General features: G+C 44.5%; 1 protein-coding gene across 1 annotated transcript; it reads right to left on the bottom strand.

Annotated features, from left to right (window-relative positions):
- Window positions 1-544: 544 nt before the first annotated feature.
- LOC121437113 (tumor rejection antigen P815A-like) lies at window positions 545-7,683 on the bottom strand. The gene is made up of 2 exons (XM_041636948.1): window positions 7,251-7,683; window positions 545-789 (listed from the first exon to the last, which is right to left on the bottom strand). The coding sequence occupies exons 1-2, from the start codon at window positions 7,681-7,683 to the stop codon at window positions 545-547; spliced, it is 678 nt and encodes a 225-aa protein (XP_041492882.1).
- Between the last annotated feature and the right edge of the window lie 11,660 nt (window positions 7,684-19,343).

Raw genomic sequence — 19,343 nt, 5'->3', positions numbered from 1 at the left:
CAGGCCTAGAAATGGGAAAATTCAGAAAGACAAAAAGAGTCAAAGATGAACACAGGAAATATAATGCCTAATTCCCAATTCAGTAAAAACTGTATGTATTTGTTTACTTTTATGTCATTTAAGATAGTAAAATCAAAACTAGGCTGTTAACTTACAAATGAATCATGAGATGTGATTTCACTTGAAACACTTAAATTTTTCCCAACTTTTATTAGCACTATAAGAACAATATCCACCCAATGCAGACAGAATTTCTCTTCTTCATCTTTTACTACCAAGTCTGAAAACTCCCATCCATAGTAAGCAATCTCTTAGTCTAAAGGACTTGCATCTACAAACAACTGACTCCTGCTTAACATATGAGCACATTATGAATAGTAAGCTATTTTAGTTTAATCTTAAATAAATTTAATACTTATTTAATTCAATATTTAATAATACGAAAATTTAACAACTGTTTTGCTTGCCAAAAACATATTTCAAAAACCATGAAGCTCAGGGCTATGTTAGGAATGGTTAGTGGGAGCAGCCAGTACCTGTGTTCCTAAGGCAGGGAGTCCTCTCTGGAGTCCAGGTCCTCTTTCAACTCCCCTTCCGGTTTCGCAGTTTCATCTCCTTCCTCTTCCTTCTCCTCGGCAGCTTCAGCAGCATCTTCATCAGCATCTTCACACTCACATTCAATTGGCTCTTCCGATTCTCTTGGTATAGGCACCAGGAAATTAGGCTCACGGAAGAAATTAAGCACATTAAACCTGATTATATTCTTCCTTAATTTACGGTTAGGAACACCTGGAGAACATAAAAATGAACAAGAGAGAGCAATTTAGAAACACGTCTATGGTCCCAACATGTCTTCATCCTAAAATAAATCTGCATGTTGACAGCTTTTCCTGTATACATAGTTTATTATTCACAACCCATGGGACATAAGGGTATCAAAATCTCCAGTCTGTATTTGTTGTATTTTTAGCAGAATATAATCATCAAAGTACTAATCTCTCTAAAAATTAAAATAAAATAAAAAAACACTGGCACCTACTTTTCAAACTCTACTATTATTCAACAAGGCTAGGCAAGCTCTCAACATGGCCTGCATTTGAGAAAGATGCTCCAACAGAGGCAAAGAACTTCACTACCACTTTGTTCTTCCTGGTTACCTAGGGCTAGATAAGCCCCTGCTGGTTGGATTCCAGGGTCCTCAGATACCTAGCCTTATCTGAATTCAGCCTTGTCTGCCCACAGCTCTGACATTCCCATTCTGCTCTGTTCCTTGCCTCCCAAATGGGACCTCCCTTTAAAGAGGAGGGTGGAAGAGAAAAAGAAGGGGACTTGGAGAAGGGATGGGAAAGAGAGAGTGAAGGGAGGAGGGAGAGGGGAAAAGGGGAGGAAAGGAGATGGAAGGAGAGAAAGAGAAGGGGAAAAGGGAAGGGAGAAATGGGAGGAGGGATGATGTGGGAGTGTCATATATCAATCTGTTGATTTCATTGGTTAAGCAATAAAGAAACTGCTAGGCCCATTTGATAGGCCCACCCTTAGGTGGGTGGAGTAAACAGAATGGAAGGCTGGGAGAAAGAAGCTGAGTCAGAGAGTCCCCATGATTCTCCCACTCCAGACAGACAGAGGTTAAGATCATTCCTGGTAAGCCAGCTGGTGGGCTACAGCAGATTATTAGAAATGGGCTAGTCCAGGTGCGAGTTAGCCGAGAAAAGGCTAGATATAATGGGCCAAGCGGTGTTTAAAAGAAAACAGTTTCCATGTAATTATTTCGGGGCATAAGCTAAGCTAGCCATGTGGGCGGCTGGGGTGCCCGGAAGCAGCCCACCGCTCCTACTTCAACAGAGGGAGTACCATTGGAAAGGGAGATCCAGAGGGGAAAGGGGATATGGAGGAAGATAGAGGGGAATGGGAGAGGAAAGCGTGAAGAAGAAAGGAGAGAAAGAAGGGAAGAGCAGAGGAGAGAGGGAAGGGAGGAGATGGATGATGAAGGGGAGATGGAACAGAAGGGAAGTGGGTGACAGAAAGGAAGAGGATCCCAGAATAACGAGGAAGTGGAGAGAGGGAAATGAGGAAAGGAGACATACACAGGAGGAGGCATGAAGTAGGTAAGGGAATCAATCAGGTGGGCAGAGAGGAGCAGGCAGTAGGAAAAACAAAGAGGGGCAAGGGATGGGAGAGGAAAGGGAAGAGGGGGAAGAGAGACAGGAAGGGGAACAGGAAAGGGAGGGGAGCATGGAGGGAGAGGGGAGGATAGATGGATGGGGAAAGGGGATGGAAAGGACAAAGATGGAGGTGCAAGAAGAGGAGGGGGAATAAGGTGAGGTAAGATGTAAAGGAGAGCAGAGTGGGAGAGGGGAGAAACAAAGAGGAGGATAGGCAGGAAGTAGAAGCACAGATGGAGAGGGATGCAGGACATCAGAGAGGGGAAGGAGGAGAATGGGTGAAGGACAGAGGAAAGGAGGAGAGGCAGCAAGAAAGCAGAGATGTAAGGAGGAAGGAGCAGTAAGTGGGGGAACAGGGAGGGGAAGATGGAAAAGAGGGAAGGGTGGAAAAAAGGAATGAGGCTAGGGGAGAGGCAGGAGGTAGAGGGCAGGAAGAGAGAAGAGCAGAGATGGGGGAGGGATGGGGAGAGAAAAACCAAGAGGGGGTAATGAATTGGAGTGGTGAGATGAGAGGGGGAGCAGAGGCAGGAAGGGGGCACAAGGAAGGGGAGGGAAAGGGAACAGGGAGAGTGAAGTGAGGGAATTGACAGGGGAGGGGGAGATGATAGAAGGAAAAGGAAAGAGGCAGAGAGCAGGGTGGTGAGGAAATCAGGGTAGTAGGGAGGCCAAGGGAGATGGGAAGGGGAGAGGGATGGGGTAAAGGAATTAGGAGATAAAAGAAGCAGGAAGGGGCAGGGAAATTAGGGTAGTAGGGAGCAGGAGGGAGATGGGAAGAGGAGAGGGATGGGGTAAAGGAATTAGGAGATAAGAAAAGCCAGAAGGGGGCAGGGAAACTGAGGTGAGTGGAGGGAGGGGAATGAAGAAGCAAAATGTGGGAAAGAAAGGCAAGAAGCAGGGAGCAGGGAGAGATAAGGCACAGAAAAAGGGAGCCATGAGAGAGAGGGCTCAGGGAGCAGAAATGTGTAAAAGGGGGGGGGGAGATGGGGACAAGGGAAGGAAACGCATGGAAAGAGGGAGCAGGGAGAGGGAGGAAACAGGGAGAAAGGGGGGCAAAAATGAAGGCAGGGAGGGGACAAGAAAGGGGCTAAAAGGGGTATAGGTAGGAGAGGGATGAGGGAAAGGAAGGCCCAAAAGGGGAGCAGGGGAGTGAGGGATCAGGGAGAAGTAAAGAAGGGAAATCACTAACAGGGGAGCACGAAGGGAGCTGAAAGGCACCAAAAAAAGGGGAGTATGGAGGGGAGAGGCTCCGGGGAGTAAAGGCCCAAAAAGGAAGACCAGGGAGGGGGAGGGGAACTGGGGATTAAAGGTAGAAAAATGGAAACATAGAGGGGGAGGGGATCTCGAAGAGGTAAGGTATGAGAAGGGGATGAGGGCGGGGAGGGAGCAGGGAGAAGAAAGACTGGAAAAAAAGGAGCAGGGAGGTTGAGGGGAACTGGGAGAGGAACTATGCAAAAATAGGAGCAGCAAGGGGGAGGGAAGAAGGAAGAGGTGAGGTAGGAAAAGGAGGATCAGGGAGGGGGTGAGAGTAGGGATTAGAATGGGAGCATAGGGATAAAAGGCAGGAAAAGGGGAAGAGGTAAGGATATGGGTGCTGGAGAGGGAAGGCACAAAAAAGGGGAGCAGGGAGGGGATGTTAGGAGGTAGAAAAGGAAGCTAAAATGGGAGGGGGACAGAGCAGGGAGAGAAAAGGCTCAAAGAGGGGAGTGACAATGGGGAGGGGAGCTGGGAAAAAGAAAGGGACAAAAAGGTGCAAACATGGGAGCAAGAAGGGGGTGGAGAGCACTGAGAAGAAAGTCACAAAAAGGGGAGCAGGGAAGGGGATAGGAGGATGGAGAGAGAGGTGGGACATACAAAGGGGAGCAGGGGGAGGGAGCTGAGAAAGGAAAGGCACAAAAGGCAACAGTTGGGGGATGGGGTTTGGAGAAAAAAGGCACAAGAAGGGGAGCAGGGTGGTATGGGGGCTAGGGGAAGAAATGCTGAAAAGGGGGAACAGGCAGGGGGATGGGGGAGAAAGAAGAAAGACACAAAAAGAGGTACAGGTAGGGGGATGGGGCAGGGAAAACAAAGGCACAAAAAAAGTGAAACAGGCAGGGGGAGATAGGTACAGGGGTAAAAACCACGCAAAAAAAAGAAGCAGGTGGGGGATGGGGCTTGGAGAAGAAAGGTGCAAAAAGGGGAGCTAAGAGGAGGATGGGTTAAGGGAGAAGGTGCAAAAATGGGAGAATGCAGGAGGAAGGGGCAGAGAGAAGAAAGGCACAAAAAGGGTAGTAGGCACGGGTTGGGGCAGGGAGAAGACAGGAAAAAGGGAGCAGGTAGGGGGATGGGGAGGGAGAAAAAAAAAGGCAGGGGTATGGGTGCCCAAGGATGAAATGTGCAAAAATGGGGCAGGGAGGAGGATGGGTGCAGGGAGAAGAAAGGCACGAAAAGGGGAGCAGTCTGGGGATGGGGCTTGGAGAAGAAAGCTCAAAAAGGTTAGCATGGAGGGGGATGGGGACAGGGAGAAGAAAGGAACTAAAATCCAGAGCAGGGAGAGGGATAGGGAGGGAGGAAAAAAGGCACGAAAAGGGAAAGCAGGCAGGGGGATGGGTGCAGTGGTAAGGAAGACACAAAAAGGGGAGATGCTAGGAGGATGGGAGAAGGAAGAAGAAAGTTGCAAAAAGGGGAGCAGGCAGGGGGATGGGGCAGGGAAAAGAAAGGAACTAAAATTGGGAACAGGGAGGGGGATGGGGACAGGGAGAAGAAAGGGACAAAAAGGAGAGCAGCTGCAAGGGCGAGGGGGGGGCAGGGAAAAGAAAGTTGCAAAAAGAGGCGCAAACACGGGCAGGTATAAGGAAGGCATAAAAGGGTGGGGGAGGGGAGGGATAGAGAAGAAAGGGGCAAAAAGGGGAGGTGGGGGAGGATGGGGAAGGGAGAAGGAGGTTGGGGGGAAGGGGGCAGACAGGGATGGGGGAAGGGATAAGGAAGGCATAAAAGGGTAGCAAGGGTGGGGCTTAGAGAAGAAAGGGAAAAAAAGGGGAGGTGGGAGGAGGATAGGGGAAGGGAGAAGGAGGGTTAGGGGGGGGAAGGGGGGCAGACGGGGATGGGGGTAGGGATAAGGAAGGTGCAAAAAAGGGAGCAAGGCAGGGAGAAGAGAGGTGCAAAAGGGGAAACAGTCAGGGAGATGTGGCAAGGAGAAGAAAGGGGAAAGGGGAACAGCAAGGGGGATGGGGGCTTGGAGAAGAAAGGCAGGAAAAAGGGAGAGGAGAGGAAGATGTGTCAGGGGATGGGGGCAGGGAGAAGAAAGGAACTAAAAACAGGAGCAGGCAGGGGGTGGGTGCTGGAAGATGAAAGGTACAAAAAGGGGGGCAGGGAGGAGGATGGGGCAGGGAGAAGAAAGGCACAAAAAGGGGAGAGGGAGGGGGATGGGGATGGAGGAAGGGAGAAGAAAGTTGCAAAAAGGGGGAGCAGGGAGGGGGATGGGGCTTGGAGAAGAAAGGCGCAAAAAGGGGAGCCAGGTGCAAGGGCGGGGGCAGAGAGAAGAAAGGCGCAAAAAGGGAAGCAGGGAGGGGGATGGGGCTTGGAGAAGAAAGGCGCAAAAAGGGGAGCAGGGAGGGGGATGGGGAAGGGAGAAGAAAGGCGGAAAAAGTGGAGCAGGGAGGGGGATGGGGAAGGGAGAAGAAAGGCAGAAAAAGTGGAGCAGGGAGGGGGATGGGGCTTGGAGAAGAAAGGCGCAAAAAGGGGAGCAGGGGGGATGGGGGAAGGGAGAAGAAAGGCACAAAAAGAGGAGCAGGGAGGGGGATGGGGCTTGGCGAAGACAGGCGCAAAAAGAAGAGCCAGGTGCAAGGGCGGGGCAGAGAGAAGAAAGTTGCAAAAAGGGAGCAGTCAGGGGGATGGGGGATGGGAGAAGAAAGGCGCTAAAAGGGGAGCAGGGAGGGGGAGGGGGCTTGGAGAAGAAAGGCGCAAAAAGGGGAGCAGGGAGGGGGATGGGGAAGGGAGAAGAAAGGCGGAAAAAGTGGAGCAGGGAGGGGGATGGGGCTTGGCGAAGAAAGGCACAAAAAGGGGAGCAGGGGGGGGGATGGGGCTTGGAGAACAAAGGCGCAAAAAGGGGAGCAGGGAGGGGGATGGGGAAGGGAGAAGAAAGGCAGAAAAAGTGGAGCAGGGAGGGGGATGGGGCTTGGAGAAGAAAGGCGCAAAAAGAGGGGCACGGAGGGGGATGGGGGAAGGGAGAAGAAAGGTGCAAAAAGGGGAGCAAGGAGGGGGATGGGGCTTGGCGAAGAAAGGCGCCAAAAGAGGAGCCAGGTGCAAGGGCGGGGCAGAGAGAAGAAAGTTGCAAAAAGGGAGCAGTCAGGGGGATGGGGGATGGGAGAAGGCGCTAAAAGCCGAGCAGGCAGGGGGAGGGGGCTTGGATAAGAAAGGCGCAAAAAGGGGAGCAGGGAGGGGGATGGGGCTTGGAGAAGAAAGGCGCAAAAAGGGGAGCAGGGAGGGGGATGGGGAAGGGAGAAGAAAGGCGGAAAAAGTGGAGCAGGTAGGGGGATGGGGCTTGGCGAAGAAAGGCGAAAAAAGGGGAGCAGGGAGGGGGATGGGGCTTGGAGAAGAAAGGCGCAAAACGGGGAGCAGGGAGAGGGATGGGGCTTGGAGAAGAAAGGCGCAAAAAGAGGAGCCAGGTGCAAGGGCGGGGGCAGGGAGAAGAAAGTTGCAAAAAGGGGAGCAGTCAGGGGGATGGGGGATGGGAGCAGGGAGAAGAAAAATACAAAATGGTTACAGGGAGCCGGATGGTAGCAGGGAAAAAAAGCTAAGATGAGAGGGGGAGGGAGCTGGGAAAGGAATGGAGAGAAAAGGCTAGTATGGAAGGGGATGGGTGTAGGGAGTGGAAAGTTGCTAAAGGGGTGTGGAGAAGGAAGCAGAGTAGATAGAGCAAGGGTGCATAAAGGGAAGCTGGGGGAGCAGCTTTAGGAATGGGAAGAGGAGGATGGTAGCTGAGTGGAGAGGGGGAGGGGATAAGAGACAGGAATGGTACTGAAGAATGAGCCCAACTCTGAGGTGGTCTTTACTCTGGATGTGGTTAAGAAAACACCCAACCTGAATCCAGATTAAGGGCCATGGGTAACTTACCGGTAAAGGTTGCTGAGTCGATGAGGTAGATAGCTCTGGCACCCTCTTCCATGCGTGTCTCATCTTCTGCCCTGTATTCCTCTGCCTCCTCCATCTGGTTCTCCAATTCTTCAAGGTCCTCGTCCTCCATGTCATCATCCGTGATGTCTTCATCCTCAGTGTCCTCATCCTCCTCGTCGTCGGTAGGGTACATAAGCCTGCTTTGCTTGGCTATCCAGGCCACATCCCTCTCATACGCCTCCTCCTCCTCATAAATGTCATTTACGATGAACTGGAAGGCCAGAAAACCTGCTGTGGCAGCAATGAAGACCAGCCACGCCAAAGACGTCAGGATTTCTTCCAGGGAGTACTGCTCCAGTAAACGGCCTCTATTTCCATCACTTTTATCATCTGAGCCACTAGGGCCTCGGTCTGGCTTTTTCTTATCAGACATGGCACAAAAGAAACCAGCCAGAAGCTAACCTAAGTGAAGATAACTCCCGCAAGTCACAGGACGGCAGTTCGGCAGTTCGCTTCTTAGATCCGTACAGGTTTATGCAGATTGAAACATTGCATGCTGGGAGAGGGGAAGGTAGGACCTCCCTCCTGCACGGAGAGAGGGCGGAGTGGGCAGAGTAGGCGGAGTGGGCAGAGTGAACTGGAGAGGGTGGAGTGAACTAAGGAGGGCAAAGTAAGCGGAAACTACTTTCTCAGGTGGAAGGGTACAAAGCAGAAAGGAAAAGATATGCTAGAGCTATAGGCGGGACTTTCAAAGGTTCCTACCCAAGACTAACGATGCCCCATGAGAACGTTAAGCTCATTGGCTGAGAAATGAGCCTCCACAAAGTTCATGTACCCAAGGAGTGATCAGGATCTTCACACTTCTGGTGTTTTAGGAGCTAAGAGTTTGTTTCATTCTCCCATGACAATAGAACTGCTGTTTATTGTTTCTGTATACCAGGTTCTTTTGTACAGACATTGGGGTACTCAAGTCACTTGGACATCTTGTAGCAGGAAGGATATAAGCTTTTAACATGAGGAAGCAGCTATACATTACTAACAATCCCCAAACTTCATACCCAAAAGAGAATGACTATAATGATTGTTCTGTCTCTTTAAGAGACAAGCCACGCCCATTCCCATCCTGCTTGCAGCCTCAGAGACCCACTCTTCCTCTTCCAGTCCCCTCTCTTGGAGAAACTGCCAACTTCCTCCCTCTCTCCCCTTCGCTCCCTCTCTCCCCCTTTTCCCCTTTTTCCTTCCCCTTCACAGTCCGTCTAATAAATGTCTAACTTAACTCTGTATGGTATGTTCGTTTATCTGTCTCTGTCTCTGTCCCCTGCGTGGCCGCTGATCTGCCGTGTAGTCTCGTATGCCATCCCTGCTTGGGACTGGCTGCTTTCTGGACCCCGGCAGCTTGCAGCAAACCCATCTGCATGGTGTGCCTATTTCTCTGCCCCTTGCCCACCCACTGCCCACATGGCTAGCTGCTGGGGACGCCCAGGGGACCAGCCACCTTTGGAAACATGCTCCGTGGTGCACCCCAGCCCTGCCAGGACTGGCTGCTCTCGGGACCCGCTGCCCCCTCTGCTCTTGGGACCCACTGCCCCCTGCCTGCTGGGCAGCTGCAAATCCATTTCAATGACTTTTTGGACAGTTAGCAGTATTAAAACTGCTCCTGGCCATTGCTCAGCAAAATTTGTGGCGCTGAACGTGGCCTGCCACTTTTGAGACACCAGGGCTGCTGCAAGGGATTCGTGGTTCAGTCTCGCCCTTCACCTTCACCAGCTTCACCATACAAGCCACATAAGGTGGGGTTATGCAGGAGAGACACTCAGGTCAGAGGATTATAGGAGGCATGAGAAGGGGTGGCAAAATTCTCTGTATACTGGTAGTCTCCGGGGGACTCAAAAATAAGGGCTTGTCATAGTTGCATGTGGAAGCATTATTGACATTAGTTGGAGGGGTTCCATTCAAGGGATCTAATTTCAAATAAGAGAACCAAAAAGCCAAGGTCAAATTTAAAATTATGGACTGTTTTGCTCCCAGGATACAAATGAACTTAAAGGGTTTGTTTTTACATTGTGGGTGTCAGAGGACAGATAGCTATTCTTTCTTTTAAAAAGTGTTCTCACCTTACACGAATGTGTAAAAACTATATATTAATTAGGTATTATGTTTAATATAGTAGACATAGACATGTTTTCTCTCAAACACATTGTTGAAATTTTAAGTGTAAGTGTGTGTGTGTGTGTGTGTGTGTGTGTGTGTCCAGATTTAACCACTAATCTGAGGTGCCTGGCTTCTCCTCCAGAGGAAAAAGGTTTCTCTTCTCTGATGCCAAGGTAACCCTGGGGTATTGTTTATCACACAATCTCTGAAGAATGTTTAACCATTAGGGTCTATGCTTTACCAAAACAAAACCACACCAGTTTGTTGATATTTGAAGGGATCCACTTCTGAGTTTGCATTGGTGTCTGTTTTATGTATCTTCATTATGATATTTTGTTGACAGAGACTGCTTGTTTGTTTCCTGGCCTTGAGGACACGAATAATCACAAAGAAACTATATTAATTACAACACTGCTTGGCCAATGGCTTAGGCTTCTTATTAACTAACTCATACATCTTAAATTAACCCATTTATATTATTCTGTGTATTGCCACAAGGCTGTGTCTTACCGGGTAAAGTTCTGGCATCTGTCTCCTTCAGCAGCTACATGGCATCTTTGCAACTCTGCCCCCCCCTCGCCATCTTTGAATTTTACACTTGGTTTTACTTTGTTAATCCATTATTTGAAAGCAGCTTCTATATTAATGAATGGTGATAAAACATATTCACAGCATACACAGGGGAATCCTACATCACCTCCCCTTTTTGCTGCCAAAGGAGACAGATGCCAGAAATTTACTTGGTAAGCCACAGCCTTGTAGTGAGACACAGAAGAAAATAAATGGATTAATTTAAGATGTAAAGGTTAATTAATAAGAAGCCTAAGCCATTGGCCAAACAGTTGTTGTAATATGAAATGCGGGCCACTTCCTACCACCCGGCTAGCTTTACCCGAAATAATTACATGGAAACTGTATTCTTTTAAACACTGCCTAGCCCATTAGTTCCAGCCTCTTATTGGCTAGCTCTTACATATTGATCTAACCCATTTCTAATAATCTGTGTAGCCCACTAGGTGGCTTACCAGGGAAGATCTTAACCTGCGTCTGTCTGGAGTGGGAGAATCATGGTGACTCACGACTCAGCTTTCTTTCTCCCAGCATTCTGTTCTGTTTACTGCACCCACCTAAGGGTTGGCCTATCAAATGGGCCTATGCAGTTTCTTTATTAATTAACCAATGAAAGCAACAGATTAGAAAGAAATCACTCCCAAATCAAACAGTGATGTAATTAATATAGTTTCTGTGTGATTATTTGTGTCTGGTTGGCCTGGACACAAAGGAACAGTCTCCGCCTACAAAATGGGCCAACGTGGGCCAACTACATCCACATAAAACCTGAGAGAGCTTGGAAAGAAATTTTAGACACACATACACACACACACACACACACACACACACACTCAAAACAGAGTTAAACACAGCTTCGCGGTTGCAGTATTTTCTTGGGTGGGCTCTGTTTGATAGAATCAAGCAGAGGCATGGTTCTTTTAAGAGAAGGCTTCCCATTGTCTCAGCGAGTGGGAGCCTAGGCTGTTTGGATGTTCACCTTACTAGACCTGGAAGGAGGTGGGAGGTCCTTGGACTTGCCACAGGGCAGGGAACCCCGTCTGCGCTTCAGGCCGAGGAGAGAGGGGGAGTTGACTGGGGGAAGGGGAAGGATATGGGAGGCAGTGGTGGGGAAGAGACAGAAACCTTTAATAAATAAATAAATGAATAAATAAATAAATAGATAGATAGATAGATAAATAAATAAATAAATAAATAAATAAAGCTTCCTGAATCAGCAATCAGCCAAAACTGTACGGCTCCTATAAGAAGGCTTCCTGGTTCACGCTAGTTGCACAAACAGCTCTGGTTCTTTCAGGAGGCTGAGAACTTGTATGGGGTTTGTGGGCAGCATGATGCAAGTTACTTGGTGGCAGCATGGGTCAACTCTTTCCAGAGTTGAGGTGGTGAGGACAGCTCCCATCCAGGGGTCCGAGAGCTGGGAGGAAAGGTATATCCACAATATTGAAAGGCTAAGAGTGGTAGAGTCCCCATCCAGCATCTCTGCAACCAAGCTACTTAGCATTTTAAAAGCACCCCTGGTCAGAAAATGATTACAGATATAAAATAAAGGCAGAATCAGACAGAAATAAACCTCTAAACTGGTCACAGTATATTTAAAAAAATGTATGTAGGCTTGAGAGAGGGAAGAAAAATAGTATAGACATTTATAAAAAGAAATAAATAGTCTTAATAAAGCATAGGCTTTAAAGAGACAGAGTACAGACAGTAATAGATTAAAGGAGTAAAAAATGTTATATGTGTATTTCTATTGTTGTTTAAGGTATTATGTTTATATAGCTAATTTAAAAATGCAATGTATAATTAAAAGTTATAGATTAAAATATACTCAGTTTTAATCGAGATGGGGTTTCTCTGTAGCTTTTGGAGCCTGTCCTGGAACTCATTCTATAGAGCAGGCTGGCCTCAAACTCACAGAGATCCACCTGCCTCTGTCTCCCAAGTACTGGGATTAAAGGCATGTGCCGCCACTGCCTGGCTTTAGATACTCATTTTTAAGTCAAACTTGTAGTCACTAGTTAGATTTTCTAGATATACAGAGATATATTTCAGTTAGATAGATAATCTTCAGTACTTCAAAGACCTACAGAATGGCATTTAAAATGTTCTAAGAACATAGACTTCTTTGATCAGTGAGACATGCCTTCTTCTGGCTGCACCAGTTACGTCAGAGAGGTTGATGTGCATTGAAGAAACTTGTTATGGAATTTACCTTCAGTGTGACAAGGCTAGCTATTTTGTCAAGAAACTGCTCTTGCCTGGACTGTTTTATGGTATGCTGTATGAACTGGACATGCAGGACCCTCCGAAAAGTGACTGCTAAACTTTCCGAAAGACGGATAGTCTTCAGGGTTCCTGCTTTACAGAAGAAACTACAGACATTCTTCAGGATACAGAAGTAAGTGACTGACAAACTGCCAACATAGGCAAAACAGCCTTTCAAATTTCCTGCTTCACTTAAAAGTCTTCCAGATACTATGGGACTATAGGCTGAAGATGGATACCTGAATATTACAGAAAAACTTTGGGTGACTGTCAAGACAAGTTGTCTCTGTCAAATTCTAGAGTTTTGGAAGTTTTTCATAATGTACTTTCTGTTAACTTGGGTAATAGTATATCCTTCTGGAGTCTTTGATGGAGTTGAAGAATAGATATAGTTTTCCTTAGTTATAATGAAAGATAAAGTAGATATAAATGTTGTAACTGTAATTCTTGCTTGACACCTGTCTTGTTATATGTAATTTTACTATGTTAAAGTTAAAACCTTTTTATTTATACAGGAAAGGGCAGATGATGTGGGATTCTGTTGTAGTAGGAGTGGCGGGGCACCCGGCTAGCTTTACACCCGAAATAATTACACAGAAACTGTATTCTTTTAAACACTGACTAGCCCATTAGTTATAACCTCTTATTGGCTAGCTCTTACATATTAAACTAACCCATTTCTAATATTCTGTGTAGCACCACGAGCTGGCTGACCAGGAAAGATCTTAACCTGTGTCTGTCTGGAGTGGGAGAATCATGGCGGCTGCCTGACTCGGCTTCTTTCTCCCAGCATTCTGTTCTGTCTACTCCGCCTACCTAAGCTACTGTCCTATCAAAGGCCAAGCAGTTTCTTTATTTAACCAATGAAATTAACACAAAACAGAAGACTCTCCCCCATCAGGATTCTGCTCTGTATGCTATGAATATGTTGTATTGCCATTAGATAATAAAGAAGCTGCTTTGGCCTATAGCAGGGCAGAATATAGCCAGGCTGGAAGAGATATGGAGAAAGAGTAGATGGAGTAAGAGTGATGCCATGTAGCCACTGAAGGAGACAGATGCCCTTGTGGTGAGACACAGATTAATAGAAATGGGTTAATTTAAGATGTAAGAGGTAGTTAATAAGAAGTCTGAGCTAGTAGGCCAAACAGTGTTGTAATTAATATAATTTCTGTGTTATTATTTGGGTCTAGGTGGCTGGGAAACGAATGAGCAGTCTCCGCCAAATATGTATTTTTTTACTCTTTTGGGTAGTTTCAAGCTCATCTTATTATTTTAATCTCTCAATAAGTTAAAGTATTGATTTGGAGATATTCCTCCCCCATATGCACTCTTTTTAACATGGTTACAATTAGCTAAGAGTGGCCTCATACTCATAAATAGCAAAAGATAGTTCTTGATCCTCCTGCCTTCACCTCCTAAGTGTTGGGATTGCAGGCATGCATACCTCGAAAAGCTGGAGTTGTTGACTTTTTAAATATAGAAATGTATTTATTATTTTATCATAAGTGAGAGAAAATTTAAAAATATATTTTATAAAAGCAGAAAAAAGTATATTTTTTCACTTTGCTCCAAATGATATATTATTTGTTTGAATAATCATTATTGAGTGGTTTTCTTTTTAAATGTGGTTATTTATAGTTATTAGTTTCTCCCTGAATCCCACAAATGGAAATAAGTTGTATTTTTTCCAATGCATTTTAAAATTTTATTGTCAACTGCATTTTTTACACACTGTTTATTAATTTGTATGTTTGTGTCTAAGGCCAGAGGAATAAACCTGTTATTAGGGGTGGGCCTGAAGCATGGGTCTGTGTAAACTGACACCTAGGAGTAACCTAGAGTTCAGGATCATAGCCTGACTTGGTACTGTTAGTTAGAGTGTGTAACTACTGGATCTAGCCAGACTCTGGTTTCCCAGGTATCTGACTGATGACTCACATCTATGATTCAGCCTGGAAATGAGTCAGGCCTTTACAGATCCAAAGAACAAAACACTATTAGGTGCATCCACTGCAAATGGTTGGGGCCTTCAAGAGACTGAGACATGAGTGTGCTCGTGGATGTTGTCCTAATATTGTGGATGGCCTGACAACTAAGGCGTCTAGGGTCGTGAACTTAGAGCTTCTGGCATTGCCTAGGAAATATGGCTTCCCAGAGACCAATACGTTGGGTAAGCCTGCAACCTGGGGGTATAAGATAAAGCCAGGTGTGTGTTGGTGTTTTGGGTCAGGTATAAAAGTAAAAAAAAATCTAGATTCATAGGCCAGGAGATAGGTCCAATTCCAGATTTTACTGAACTTTTCCCTGTGGTCGTTTCCAATATATAGTTTTATGATTACTACTCTAACCTTTGACAAATAATTGTTTTCTCTCTCCATAATGTAGTACCTGGGACTATGAGATGATTGTCCCACAGAATGCAAATCTGTTACCTTCACAATCTCCTTTTTCTTATTTCTTTCATCTACCAGGAACTGTAATCTCTCAGGTGTTTTCCTTTGTTCCCGTGAAGCTGCTTTTCATGGGTGAATATAGCTCATGCTGTGTTTGTAGTGAACTCATCCCTGACAGCTCATGTCCCACCATATTGCCTGTCTTTCTTCTAGGTGTCATTTATTTCGTTTTCTTCTTCTATGTCCCTTGTTAAAAATCTGCAGTACAGTAGGGTTTTTGCAATGGGAAAATATTAATTTGTAAAATTAAGATATAATTATATTACTTACCTCTTCCTTATTCCAACCATCCCCCTGTAATACCACTACCCCTGCCTTACACTTTCTCAAGTTCATGGTTTCTGTTTGTTTATGTAAAACTACATCATGGAATCTGGAGTACAGTTTTGGACAGAAGTGGCAGGTAATGTTTCAGATTTTTAGTACTATGAGAAAAGTTGTAAGAATATGCTATAGGTGACTTTTAGCAGCTCTCTCTCTTCAATACTTGAGTCTGTTGAGTTGCATGAATTTGGAAAGTGGTTTGATTTGTCTTATGTTGTGTTGGAGAAGGCTGCTTGTTGGTTCCCAGCTGCCCAGCTAGCTTAGACCCAAAAATAATCACACAGAAACTGTATTAATTAAATCACTGCTTGGTCCATTAGATCTAGCTTCTTATTGGCTAACTCTTATATTAATTTAACCTATTTCTAGTAATCTGTATCTCTCCATGTAGCTGTGGCTTACCGGGTAAAGTTCCCAGTGTCTGTGTCTGGCAGTCGCTCCATGGCTTCTCTCTGACTCTGCTCTGCTCTGCTATAGGCTCAAAACAGTTCTTTATTCATTAACAGTAATCACAGCATACAGAGGGAAATCCCATATTACCTCACATTTTCTGTTTAAATAAAAAAGAATGTTTTAACTTTAACAAAGTACAATTACATATAACAAAACAAGCATCAAGCAAGAATTATAGTTATAATATTTATATCTAATTTATCTTTTATCATAAGTAAGGAAAACTATATCTATTCTTAAACTTCATCAAAGACTCCAGAAAGATATAATATTACTTAAGTAAGCAGGAAGTGCATTGCAAGCTGATGTAGGTGGGTCTTCTATCTATCTGTTGCTTTCATTGGTTAATTAATAAAAAAAACTGCTTGTCCTGATAGGTCAGAACATAGGTAGGTGGGGAAGGCAGAATTGTGGGAGAAAGAAAGCAGAGTCAGGCAGATGCCATGCTTCTACCCAAGACGGTCAGTGGTTAGAATCTTCCCGTTAAGCAACCACTTCGTGTGGTACACAGATTATTAGAAATGGGTTAATCAAGATGTGAGAGTTAGCAAATAAGAGGCTAGAACTAATGGGCCAGGCAGTGTTTAAGTGAATACAGTTTCCGTGTTGTTATTTCGGGTGTAAAGCTAGCCGTGCGGGACCCGGGCGGGACAAAAAGCAGGCCTGCTCGCTCCTCATCACTACAGTAAGCAACTTCTAAAATTCTAGAATTGACAGAGACATATTGCTACCTGGACAGTCACCCTAAGTTCTTTTGTACCAGGGGCATCCGTCCTCAGCCTACAGGCCCATAGTATCCAACAGACTTTGCCAAGAAGCAAGAAATTTCAAGGACAGTTCCACCTATACTGGCAGTTTGTCCGTCACATTTTTTGTGTCTTGTAGAATGTCTAACAGACTCTTTCATGAAGCAGGAACCCCAAAGAATTGTCTTGCCTTTAGGCAAGTTTAGCAGTCATTTCTCTATGGGTCCTGCATGTGCAGTTTATCTAGCCGTACAGGCAAGAGCAGTTTCTTTGCAAATGGTCAACCAATTCCATAAGGAGCCTCATCAATGCTCATCATCCTCTTGAAGTAGCTTGGTGCTGCCAGGAGCAGATGTGTCTCACTGTCATATTCTGAAGGTCTCTGAATGATATGAAGAATACCTATCTAACTGAAATATATCTCTATGCATCTAGAAAATCTAACATGACTACAAGCTTGACTGTTATAGATGATTATCTATTAACCTATATTTCTTAATTATACATTATATATTTTAAATGAATTACACAATCACAATACCTTAATTAAGAGCAGAAATATAACAAGATTGACCTTAAATTTGTATCAATAAACCAAGATATATACCAATGCAAATCTCTATAGCACATCCCTCTTTAAATGTAAAACCCATTTATAAACAATATTTGGGAATATGGGTATAGTTATTCTCCAAATTGCTTCCTTCTGTTTATTGGAAGAAGTAATATTTTGAGGGGTATTCAAGGCAACCTTTCAGGGGATCTTGGTCCATCAAACCACACTAATCTGGAAGAATTCTACAGGTTCTGTGGAAACAAAAGAAAAACCTCTTTTCCAATGCAACGTATTCTTATACTCAAATTTTGAATTCAAGATACCTTTGAAATATATATGTTGGCTTAGCTTAGCAGTCCCCAGAATCAAATGTCTCTCTGCAGTCAAAAATTCAAACATAACAAAATACTATACATAATTCAGACTCTCTGTGAATTTTCCATTTGTACATGGTTTGTTTTTACTCTATTACTTTTTCTATAAGCTTAATATTTATTTTATAATCTTTACTCCTTTAATTTATTACTGTCTGTACTCCATCTCTTTAAAGACTTTATTTTTTTAATTTACTTCTTTTTTATAACTCTCTGTACTCTTTATCTTCTCTCTCCCAAGCCTATATACATTTATCCAGCACTGTGATACATTTAGAGGTCTTTTCCATCTGAATTTGTCTTTACTGTATATCTATAATTCTTTACTGAGCAATACAGCTTCTTAAAATGCTAAGCACTCCTTAAAAACTTAAGCTGTGCAATTACTAGGGTATATCTGGTACTTACTACTTGCTTTGCACAGTCCAACATGGTGGATGTCTGTTCACTGCCTCTGCAAGCCATGAACATTGCCCCAGTTTTAGGCACACAGCAGGTCTATGTTGCCATTAAGCAAGTTGTAGTATATTGCTCACAAATCCTATTTAAATGCTTGGCTTCCTGAAAGAGCCAGAGGTCATGCTGGCAGCATGGCCCAGAAAGCCAGCATTTCAAAAACAGCATGACTTTTCTTCTTTTGCTACCCCTGAATCAGGAAAACCTCTCTTAAAGGAGCTGTGGCAAGCCACCATCTGAAAAATAAATGTGGCTAAACTTTGTTTTGTATGTATGTGTGTGTGTATGTGTATCTAGAATTTCTTTTCAAACTCTCTCAGGTTTTAAGAGGATTTTAGTTGGCCACGTGAGTGCCAATTTGTAGGAGGAAGGCTGCTTGTTGATTCCTGTCCGCCCAGCTAGATTGGACCCAAAATAATAACACGGAAACTGTATTAATTAAATCACTGCTTGACCATTTAGCTCTTGCTTCTTATTGGCTAACTCTTACATATAAATTTAACCCATTTCTATTAATTTGTGTATTGCCATGTGGCTGTGGCTTACCAGGTAAAGTTCCCAGTGTTTGTCTCAGGTGGCAGCTCCATGGCTTCTCTTTCACTCTGCCTTTCTTTCTCCCAGCATACAGCCTAGCTTTCCCCATCTAGCTCTGCTCTACCCAGTCCTGCTCTGCTATAGGCTCAAAGCAGTTATTTATTCATTAACAGTAATCACAGTATCCAGACTGAAATCCCATATCAGTTTTGAGGTTTTTTTTTGAGATCATTATGTGATTGTGTGAGTATGTTTGTGTTCATTGTAAACAAATATCCATGTGGAGGTGTGCATACGTGTGTGTGTGTGTTGCACATGTGCAAGACAACATTACAGCTTTAAGCATCACTCCACGGGAACTACTTGTTTTCTTATTGGCTTGGAACTTGTAGAGTTGGGTTGGGTGTGTGGTCCAAGTGTCCCAGGGATCTATTTGATTTTGAGTACCTTTTAGTGGTAGCACAAGCATGTTTCACCATGCCTAAATTTTTTTGAAGATCTATCATATTGATTTAAGTTCAAATTTCATGCTTAAAAGGCAAGAACATTATTGACTGACCCATCTCACCATCCTTCATTATGAAGATATTCTTTATTCATGAATATCATGTAATGTGTTTTACCATTCATGTGTTTGTCAGGATGTACCCCAGAATAAACAACAACCAGGGGAAAAAGAGAAGTACGTGAATCAAAGTATGGTTACTGGGAGTAGAAATATCCACATGTCTGTTTGAATACAGCAAAAATAGTGAGCATATTCAAAAGATGCAGCTCCCTGTGATATGCTGATTTTGCCAGGAAAACAGGTATGTTTGGCATGCAACTCAGTCACCAAGTCTGCCTATATCCCATTCTATCTGGAAAGGATCCTGATTTGTAATGACAAAAATACTGAGAACCAGACCTATGATTGAGAGCCCTTCATACATATGCCCATTCAGAAGAAAATGATACATACCAAGCCAACAGTGGGATAAAATATTATGACAAGGCATAAGCCCAGTGTTGGTTATGAGAACACTATATCACTAGATAAGGAAGTGTTCCAGGTCTGAAGCCCATTTCTGTGCTGCTAAGTGTGGCCCTACAGACTGAGTATGACTATTGTTACAAATTTACACTGACAGATTTTCATATGATCATTAATGTTACATTCCTTGAATAAAAGCCACTTACTATGCATGTGTGAGTACGTATGTGTGTGT

Source organism: Microtus oregoni, unplaced genomic scaffold (genome assembly GCF_018167655.1).
Source record: "Microtus oregoni isolate MIOR12 unplaced genomic scaffold, Mior012 000050F_ref0000143, whole genome shotgun sequence".
NCBI lineage: Eukaryota > Metazoa > Chordata > Mammalia > Rodentia > Cricetidae > Microtus > Microtus oregoni.
This window is presented reverse-complemented; position numbering and strand designations above follow the sequence as displayed.

Excerpts from the sequence above, each read along its gene's own strand:
- LOC121437113 (XM_041636948.1), bottom strand. The coding sequence starts at position 7,683 with ATGTCTGATAAGAAAAAGCCAGACCGAGGCCCTAGTGGCTCAGATGAT. Across the intron at positions 790-7,250 it reads CGACTCAGCAACCTTTACCG|GTGTTCCTAACCGTAAATTA; the intron begins GTAAGTTACCCA and ends TATGTTCTCCAG.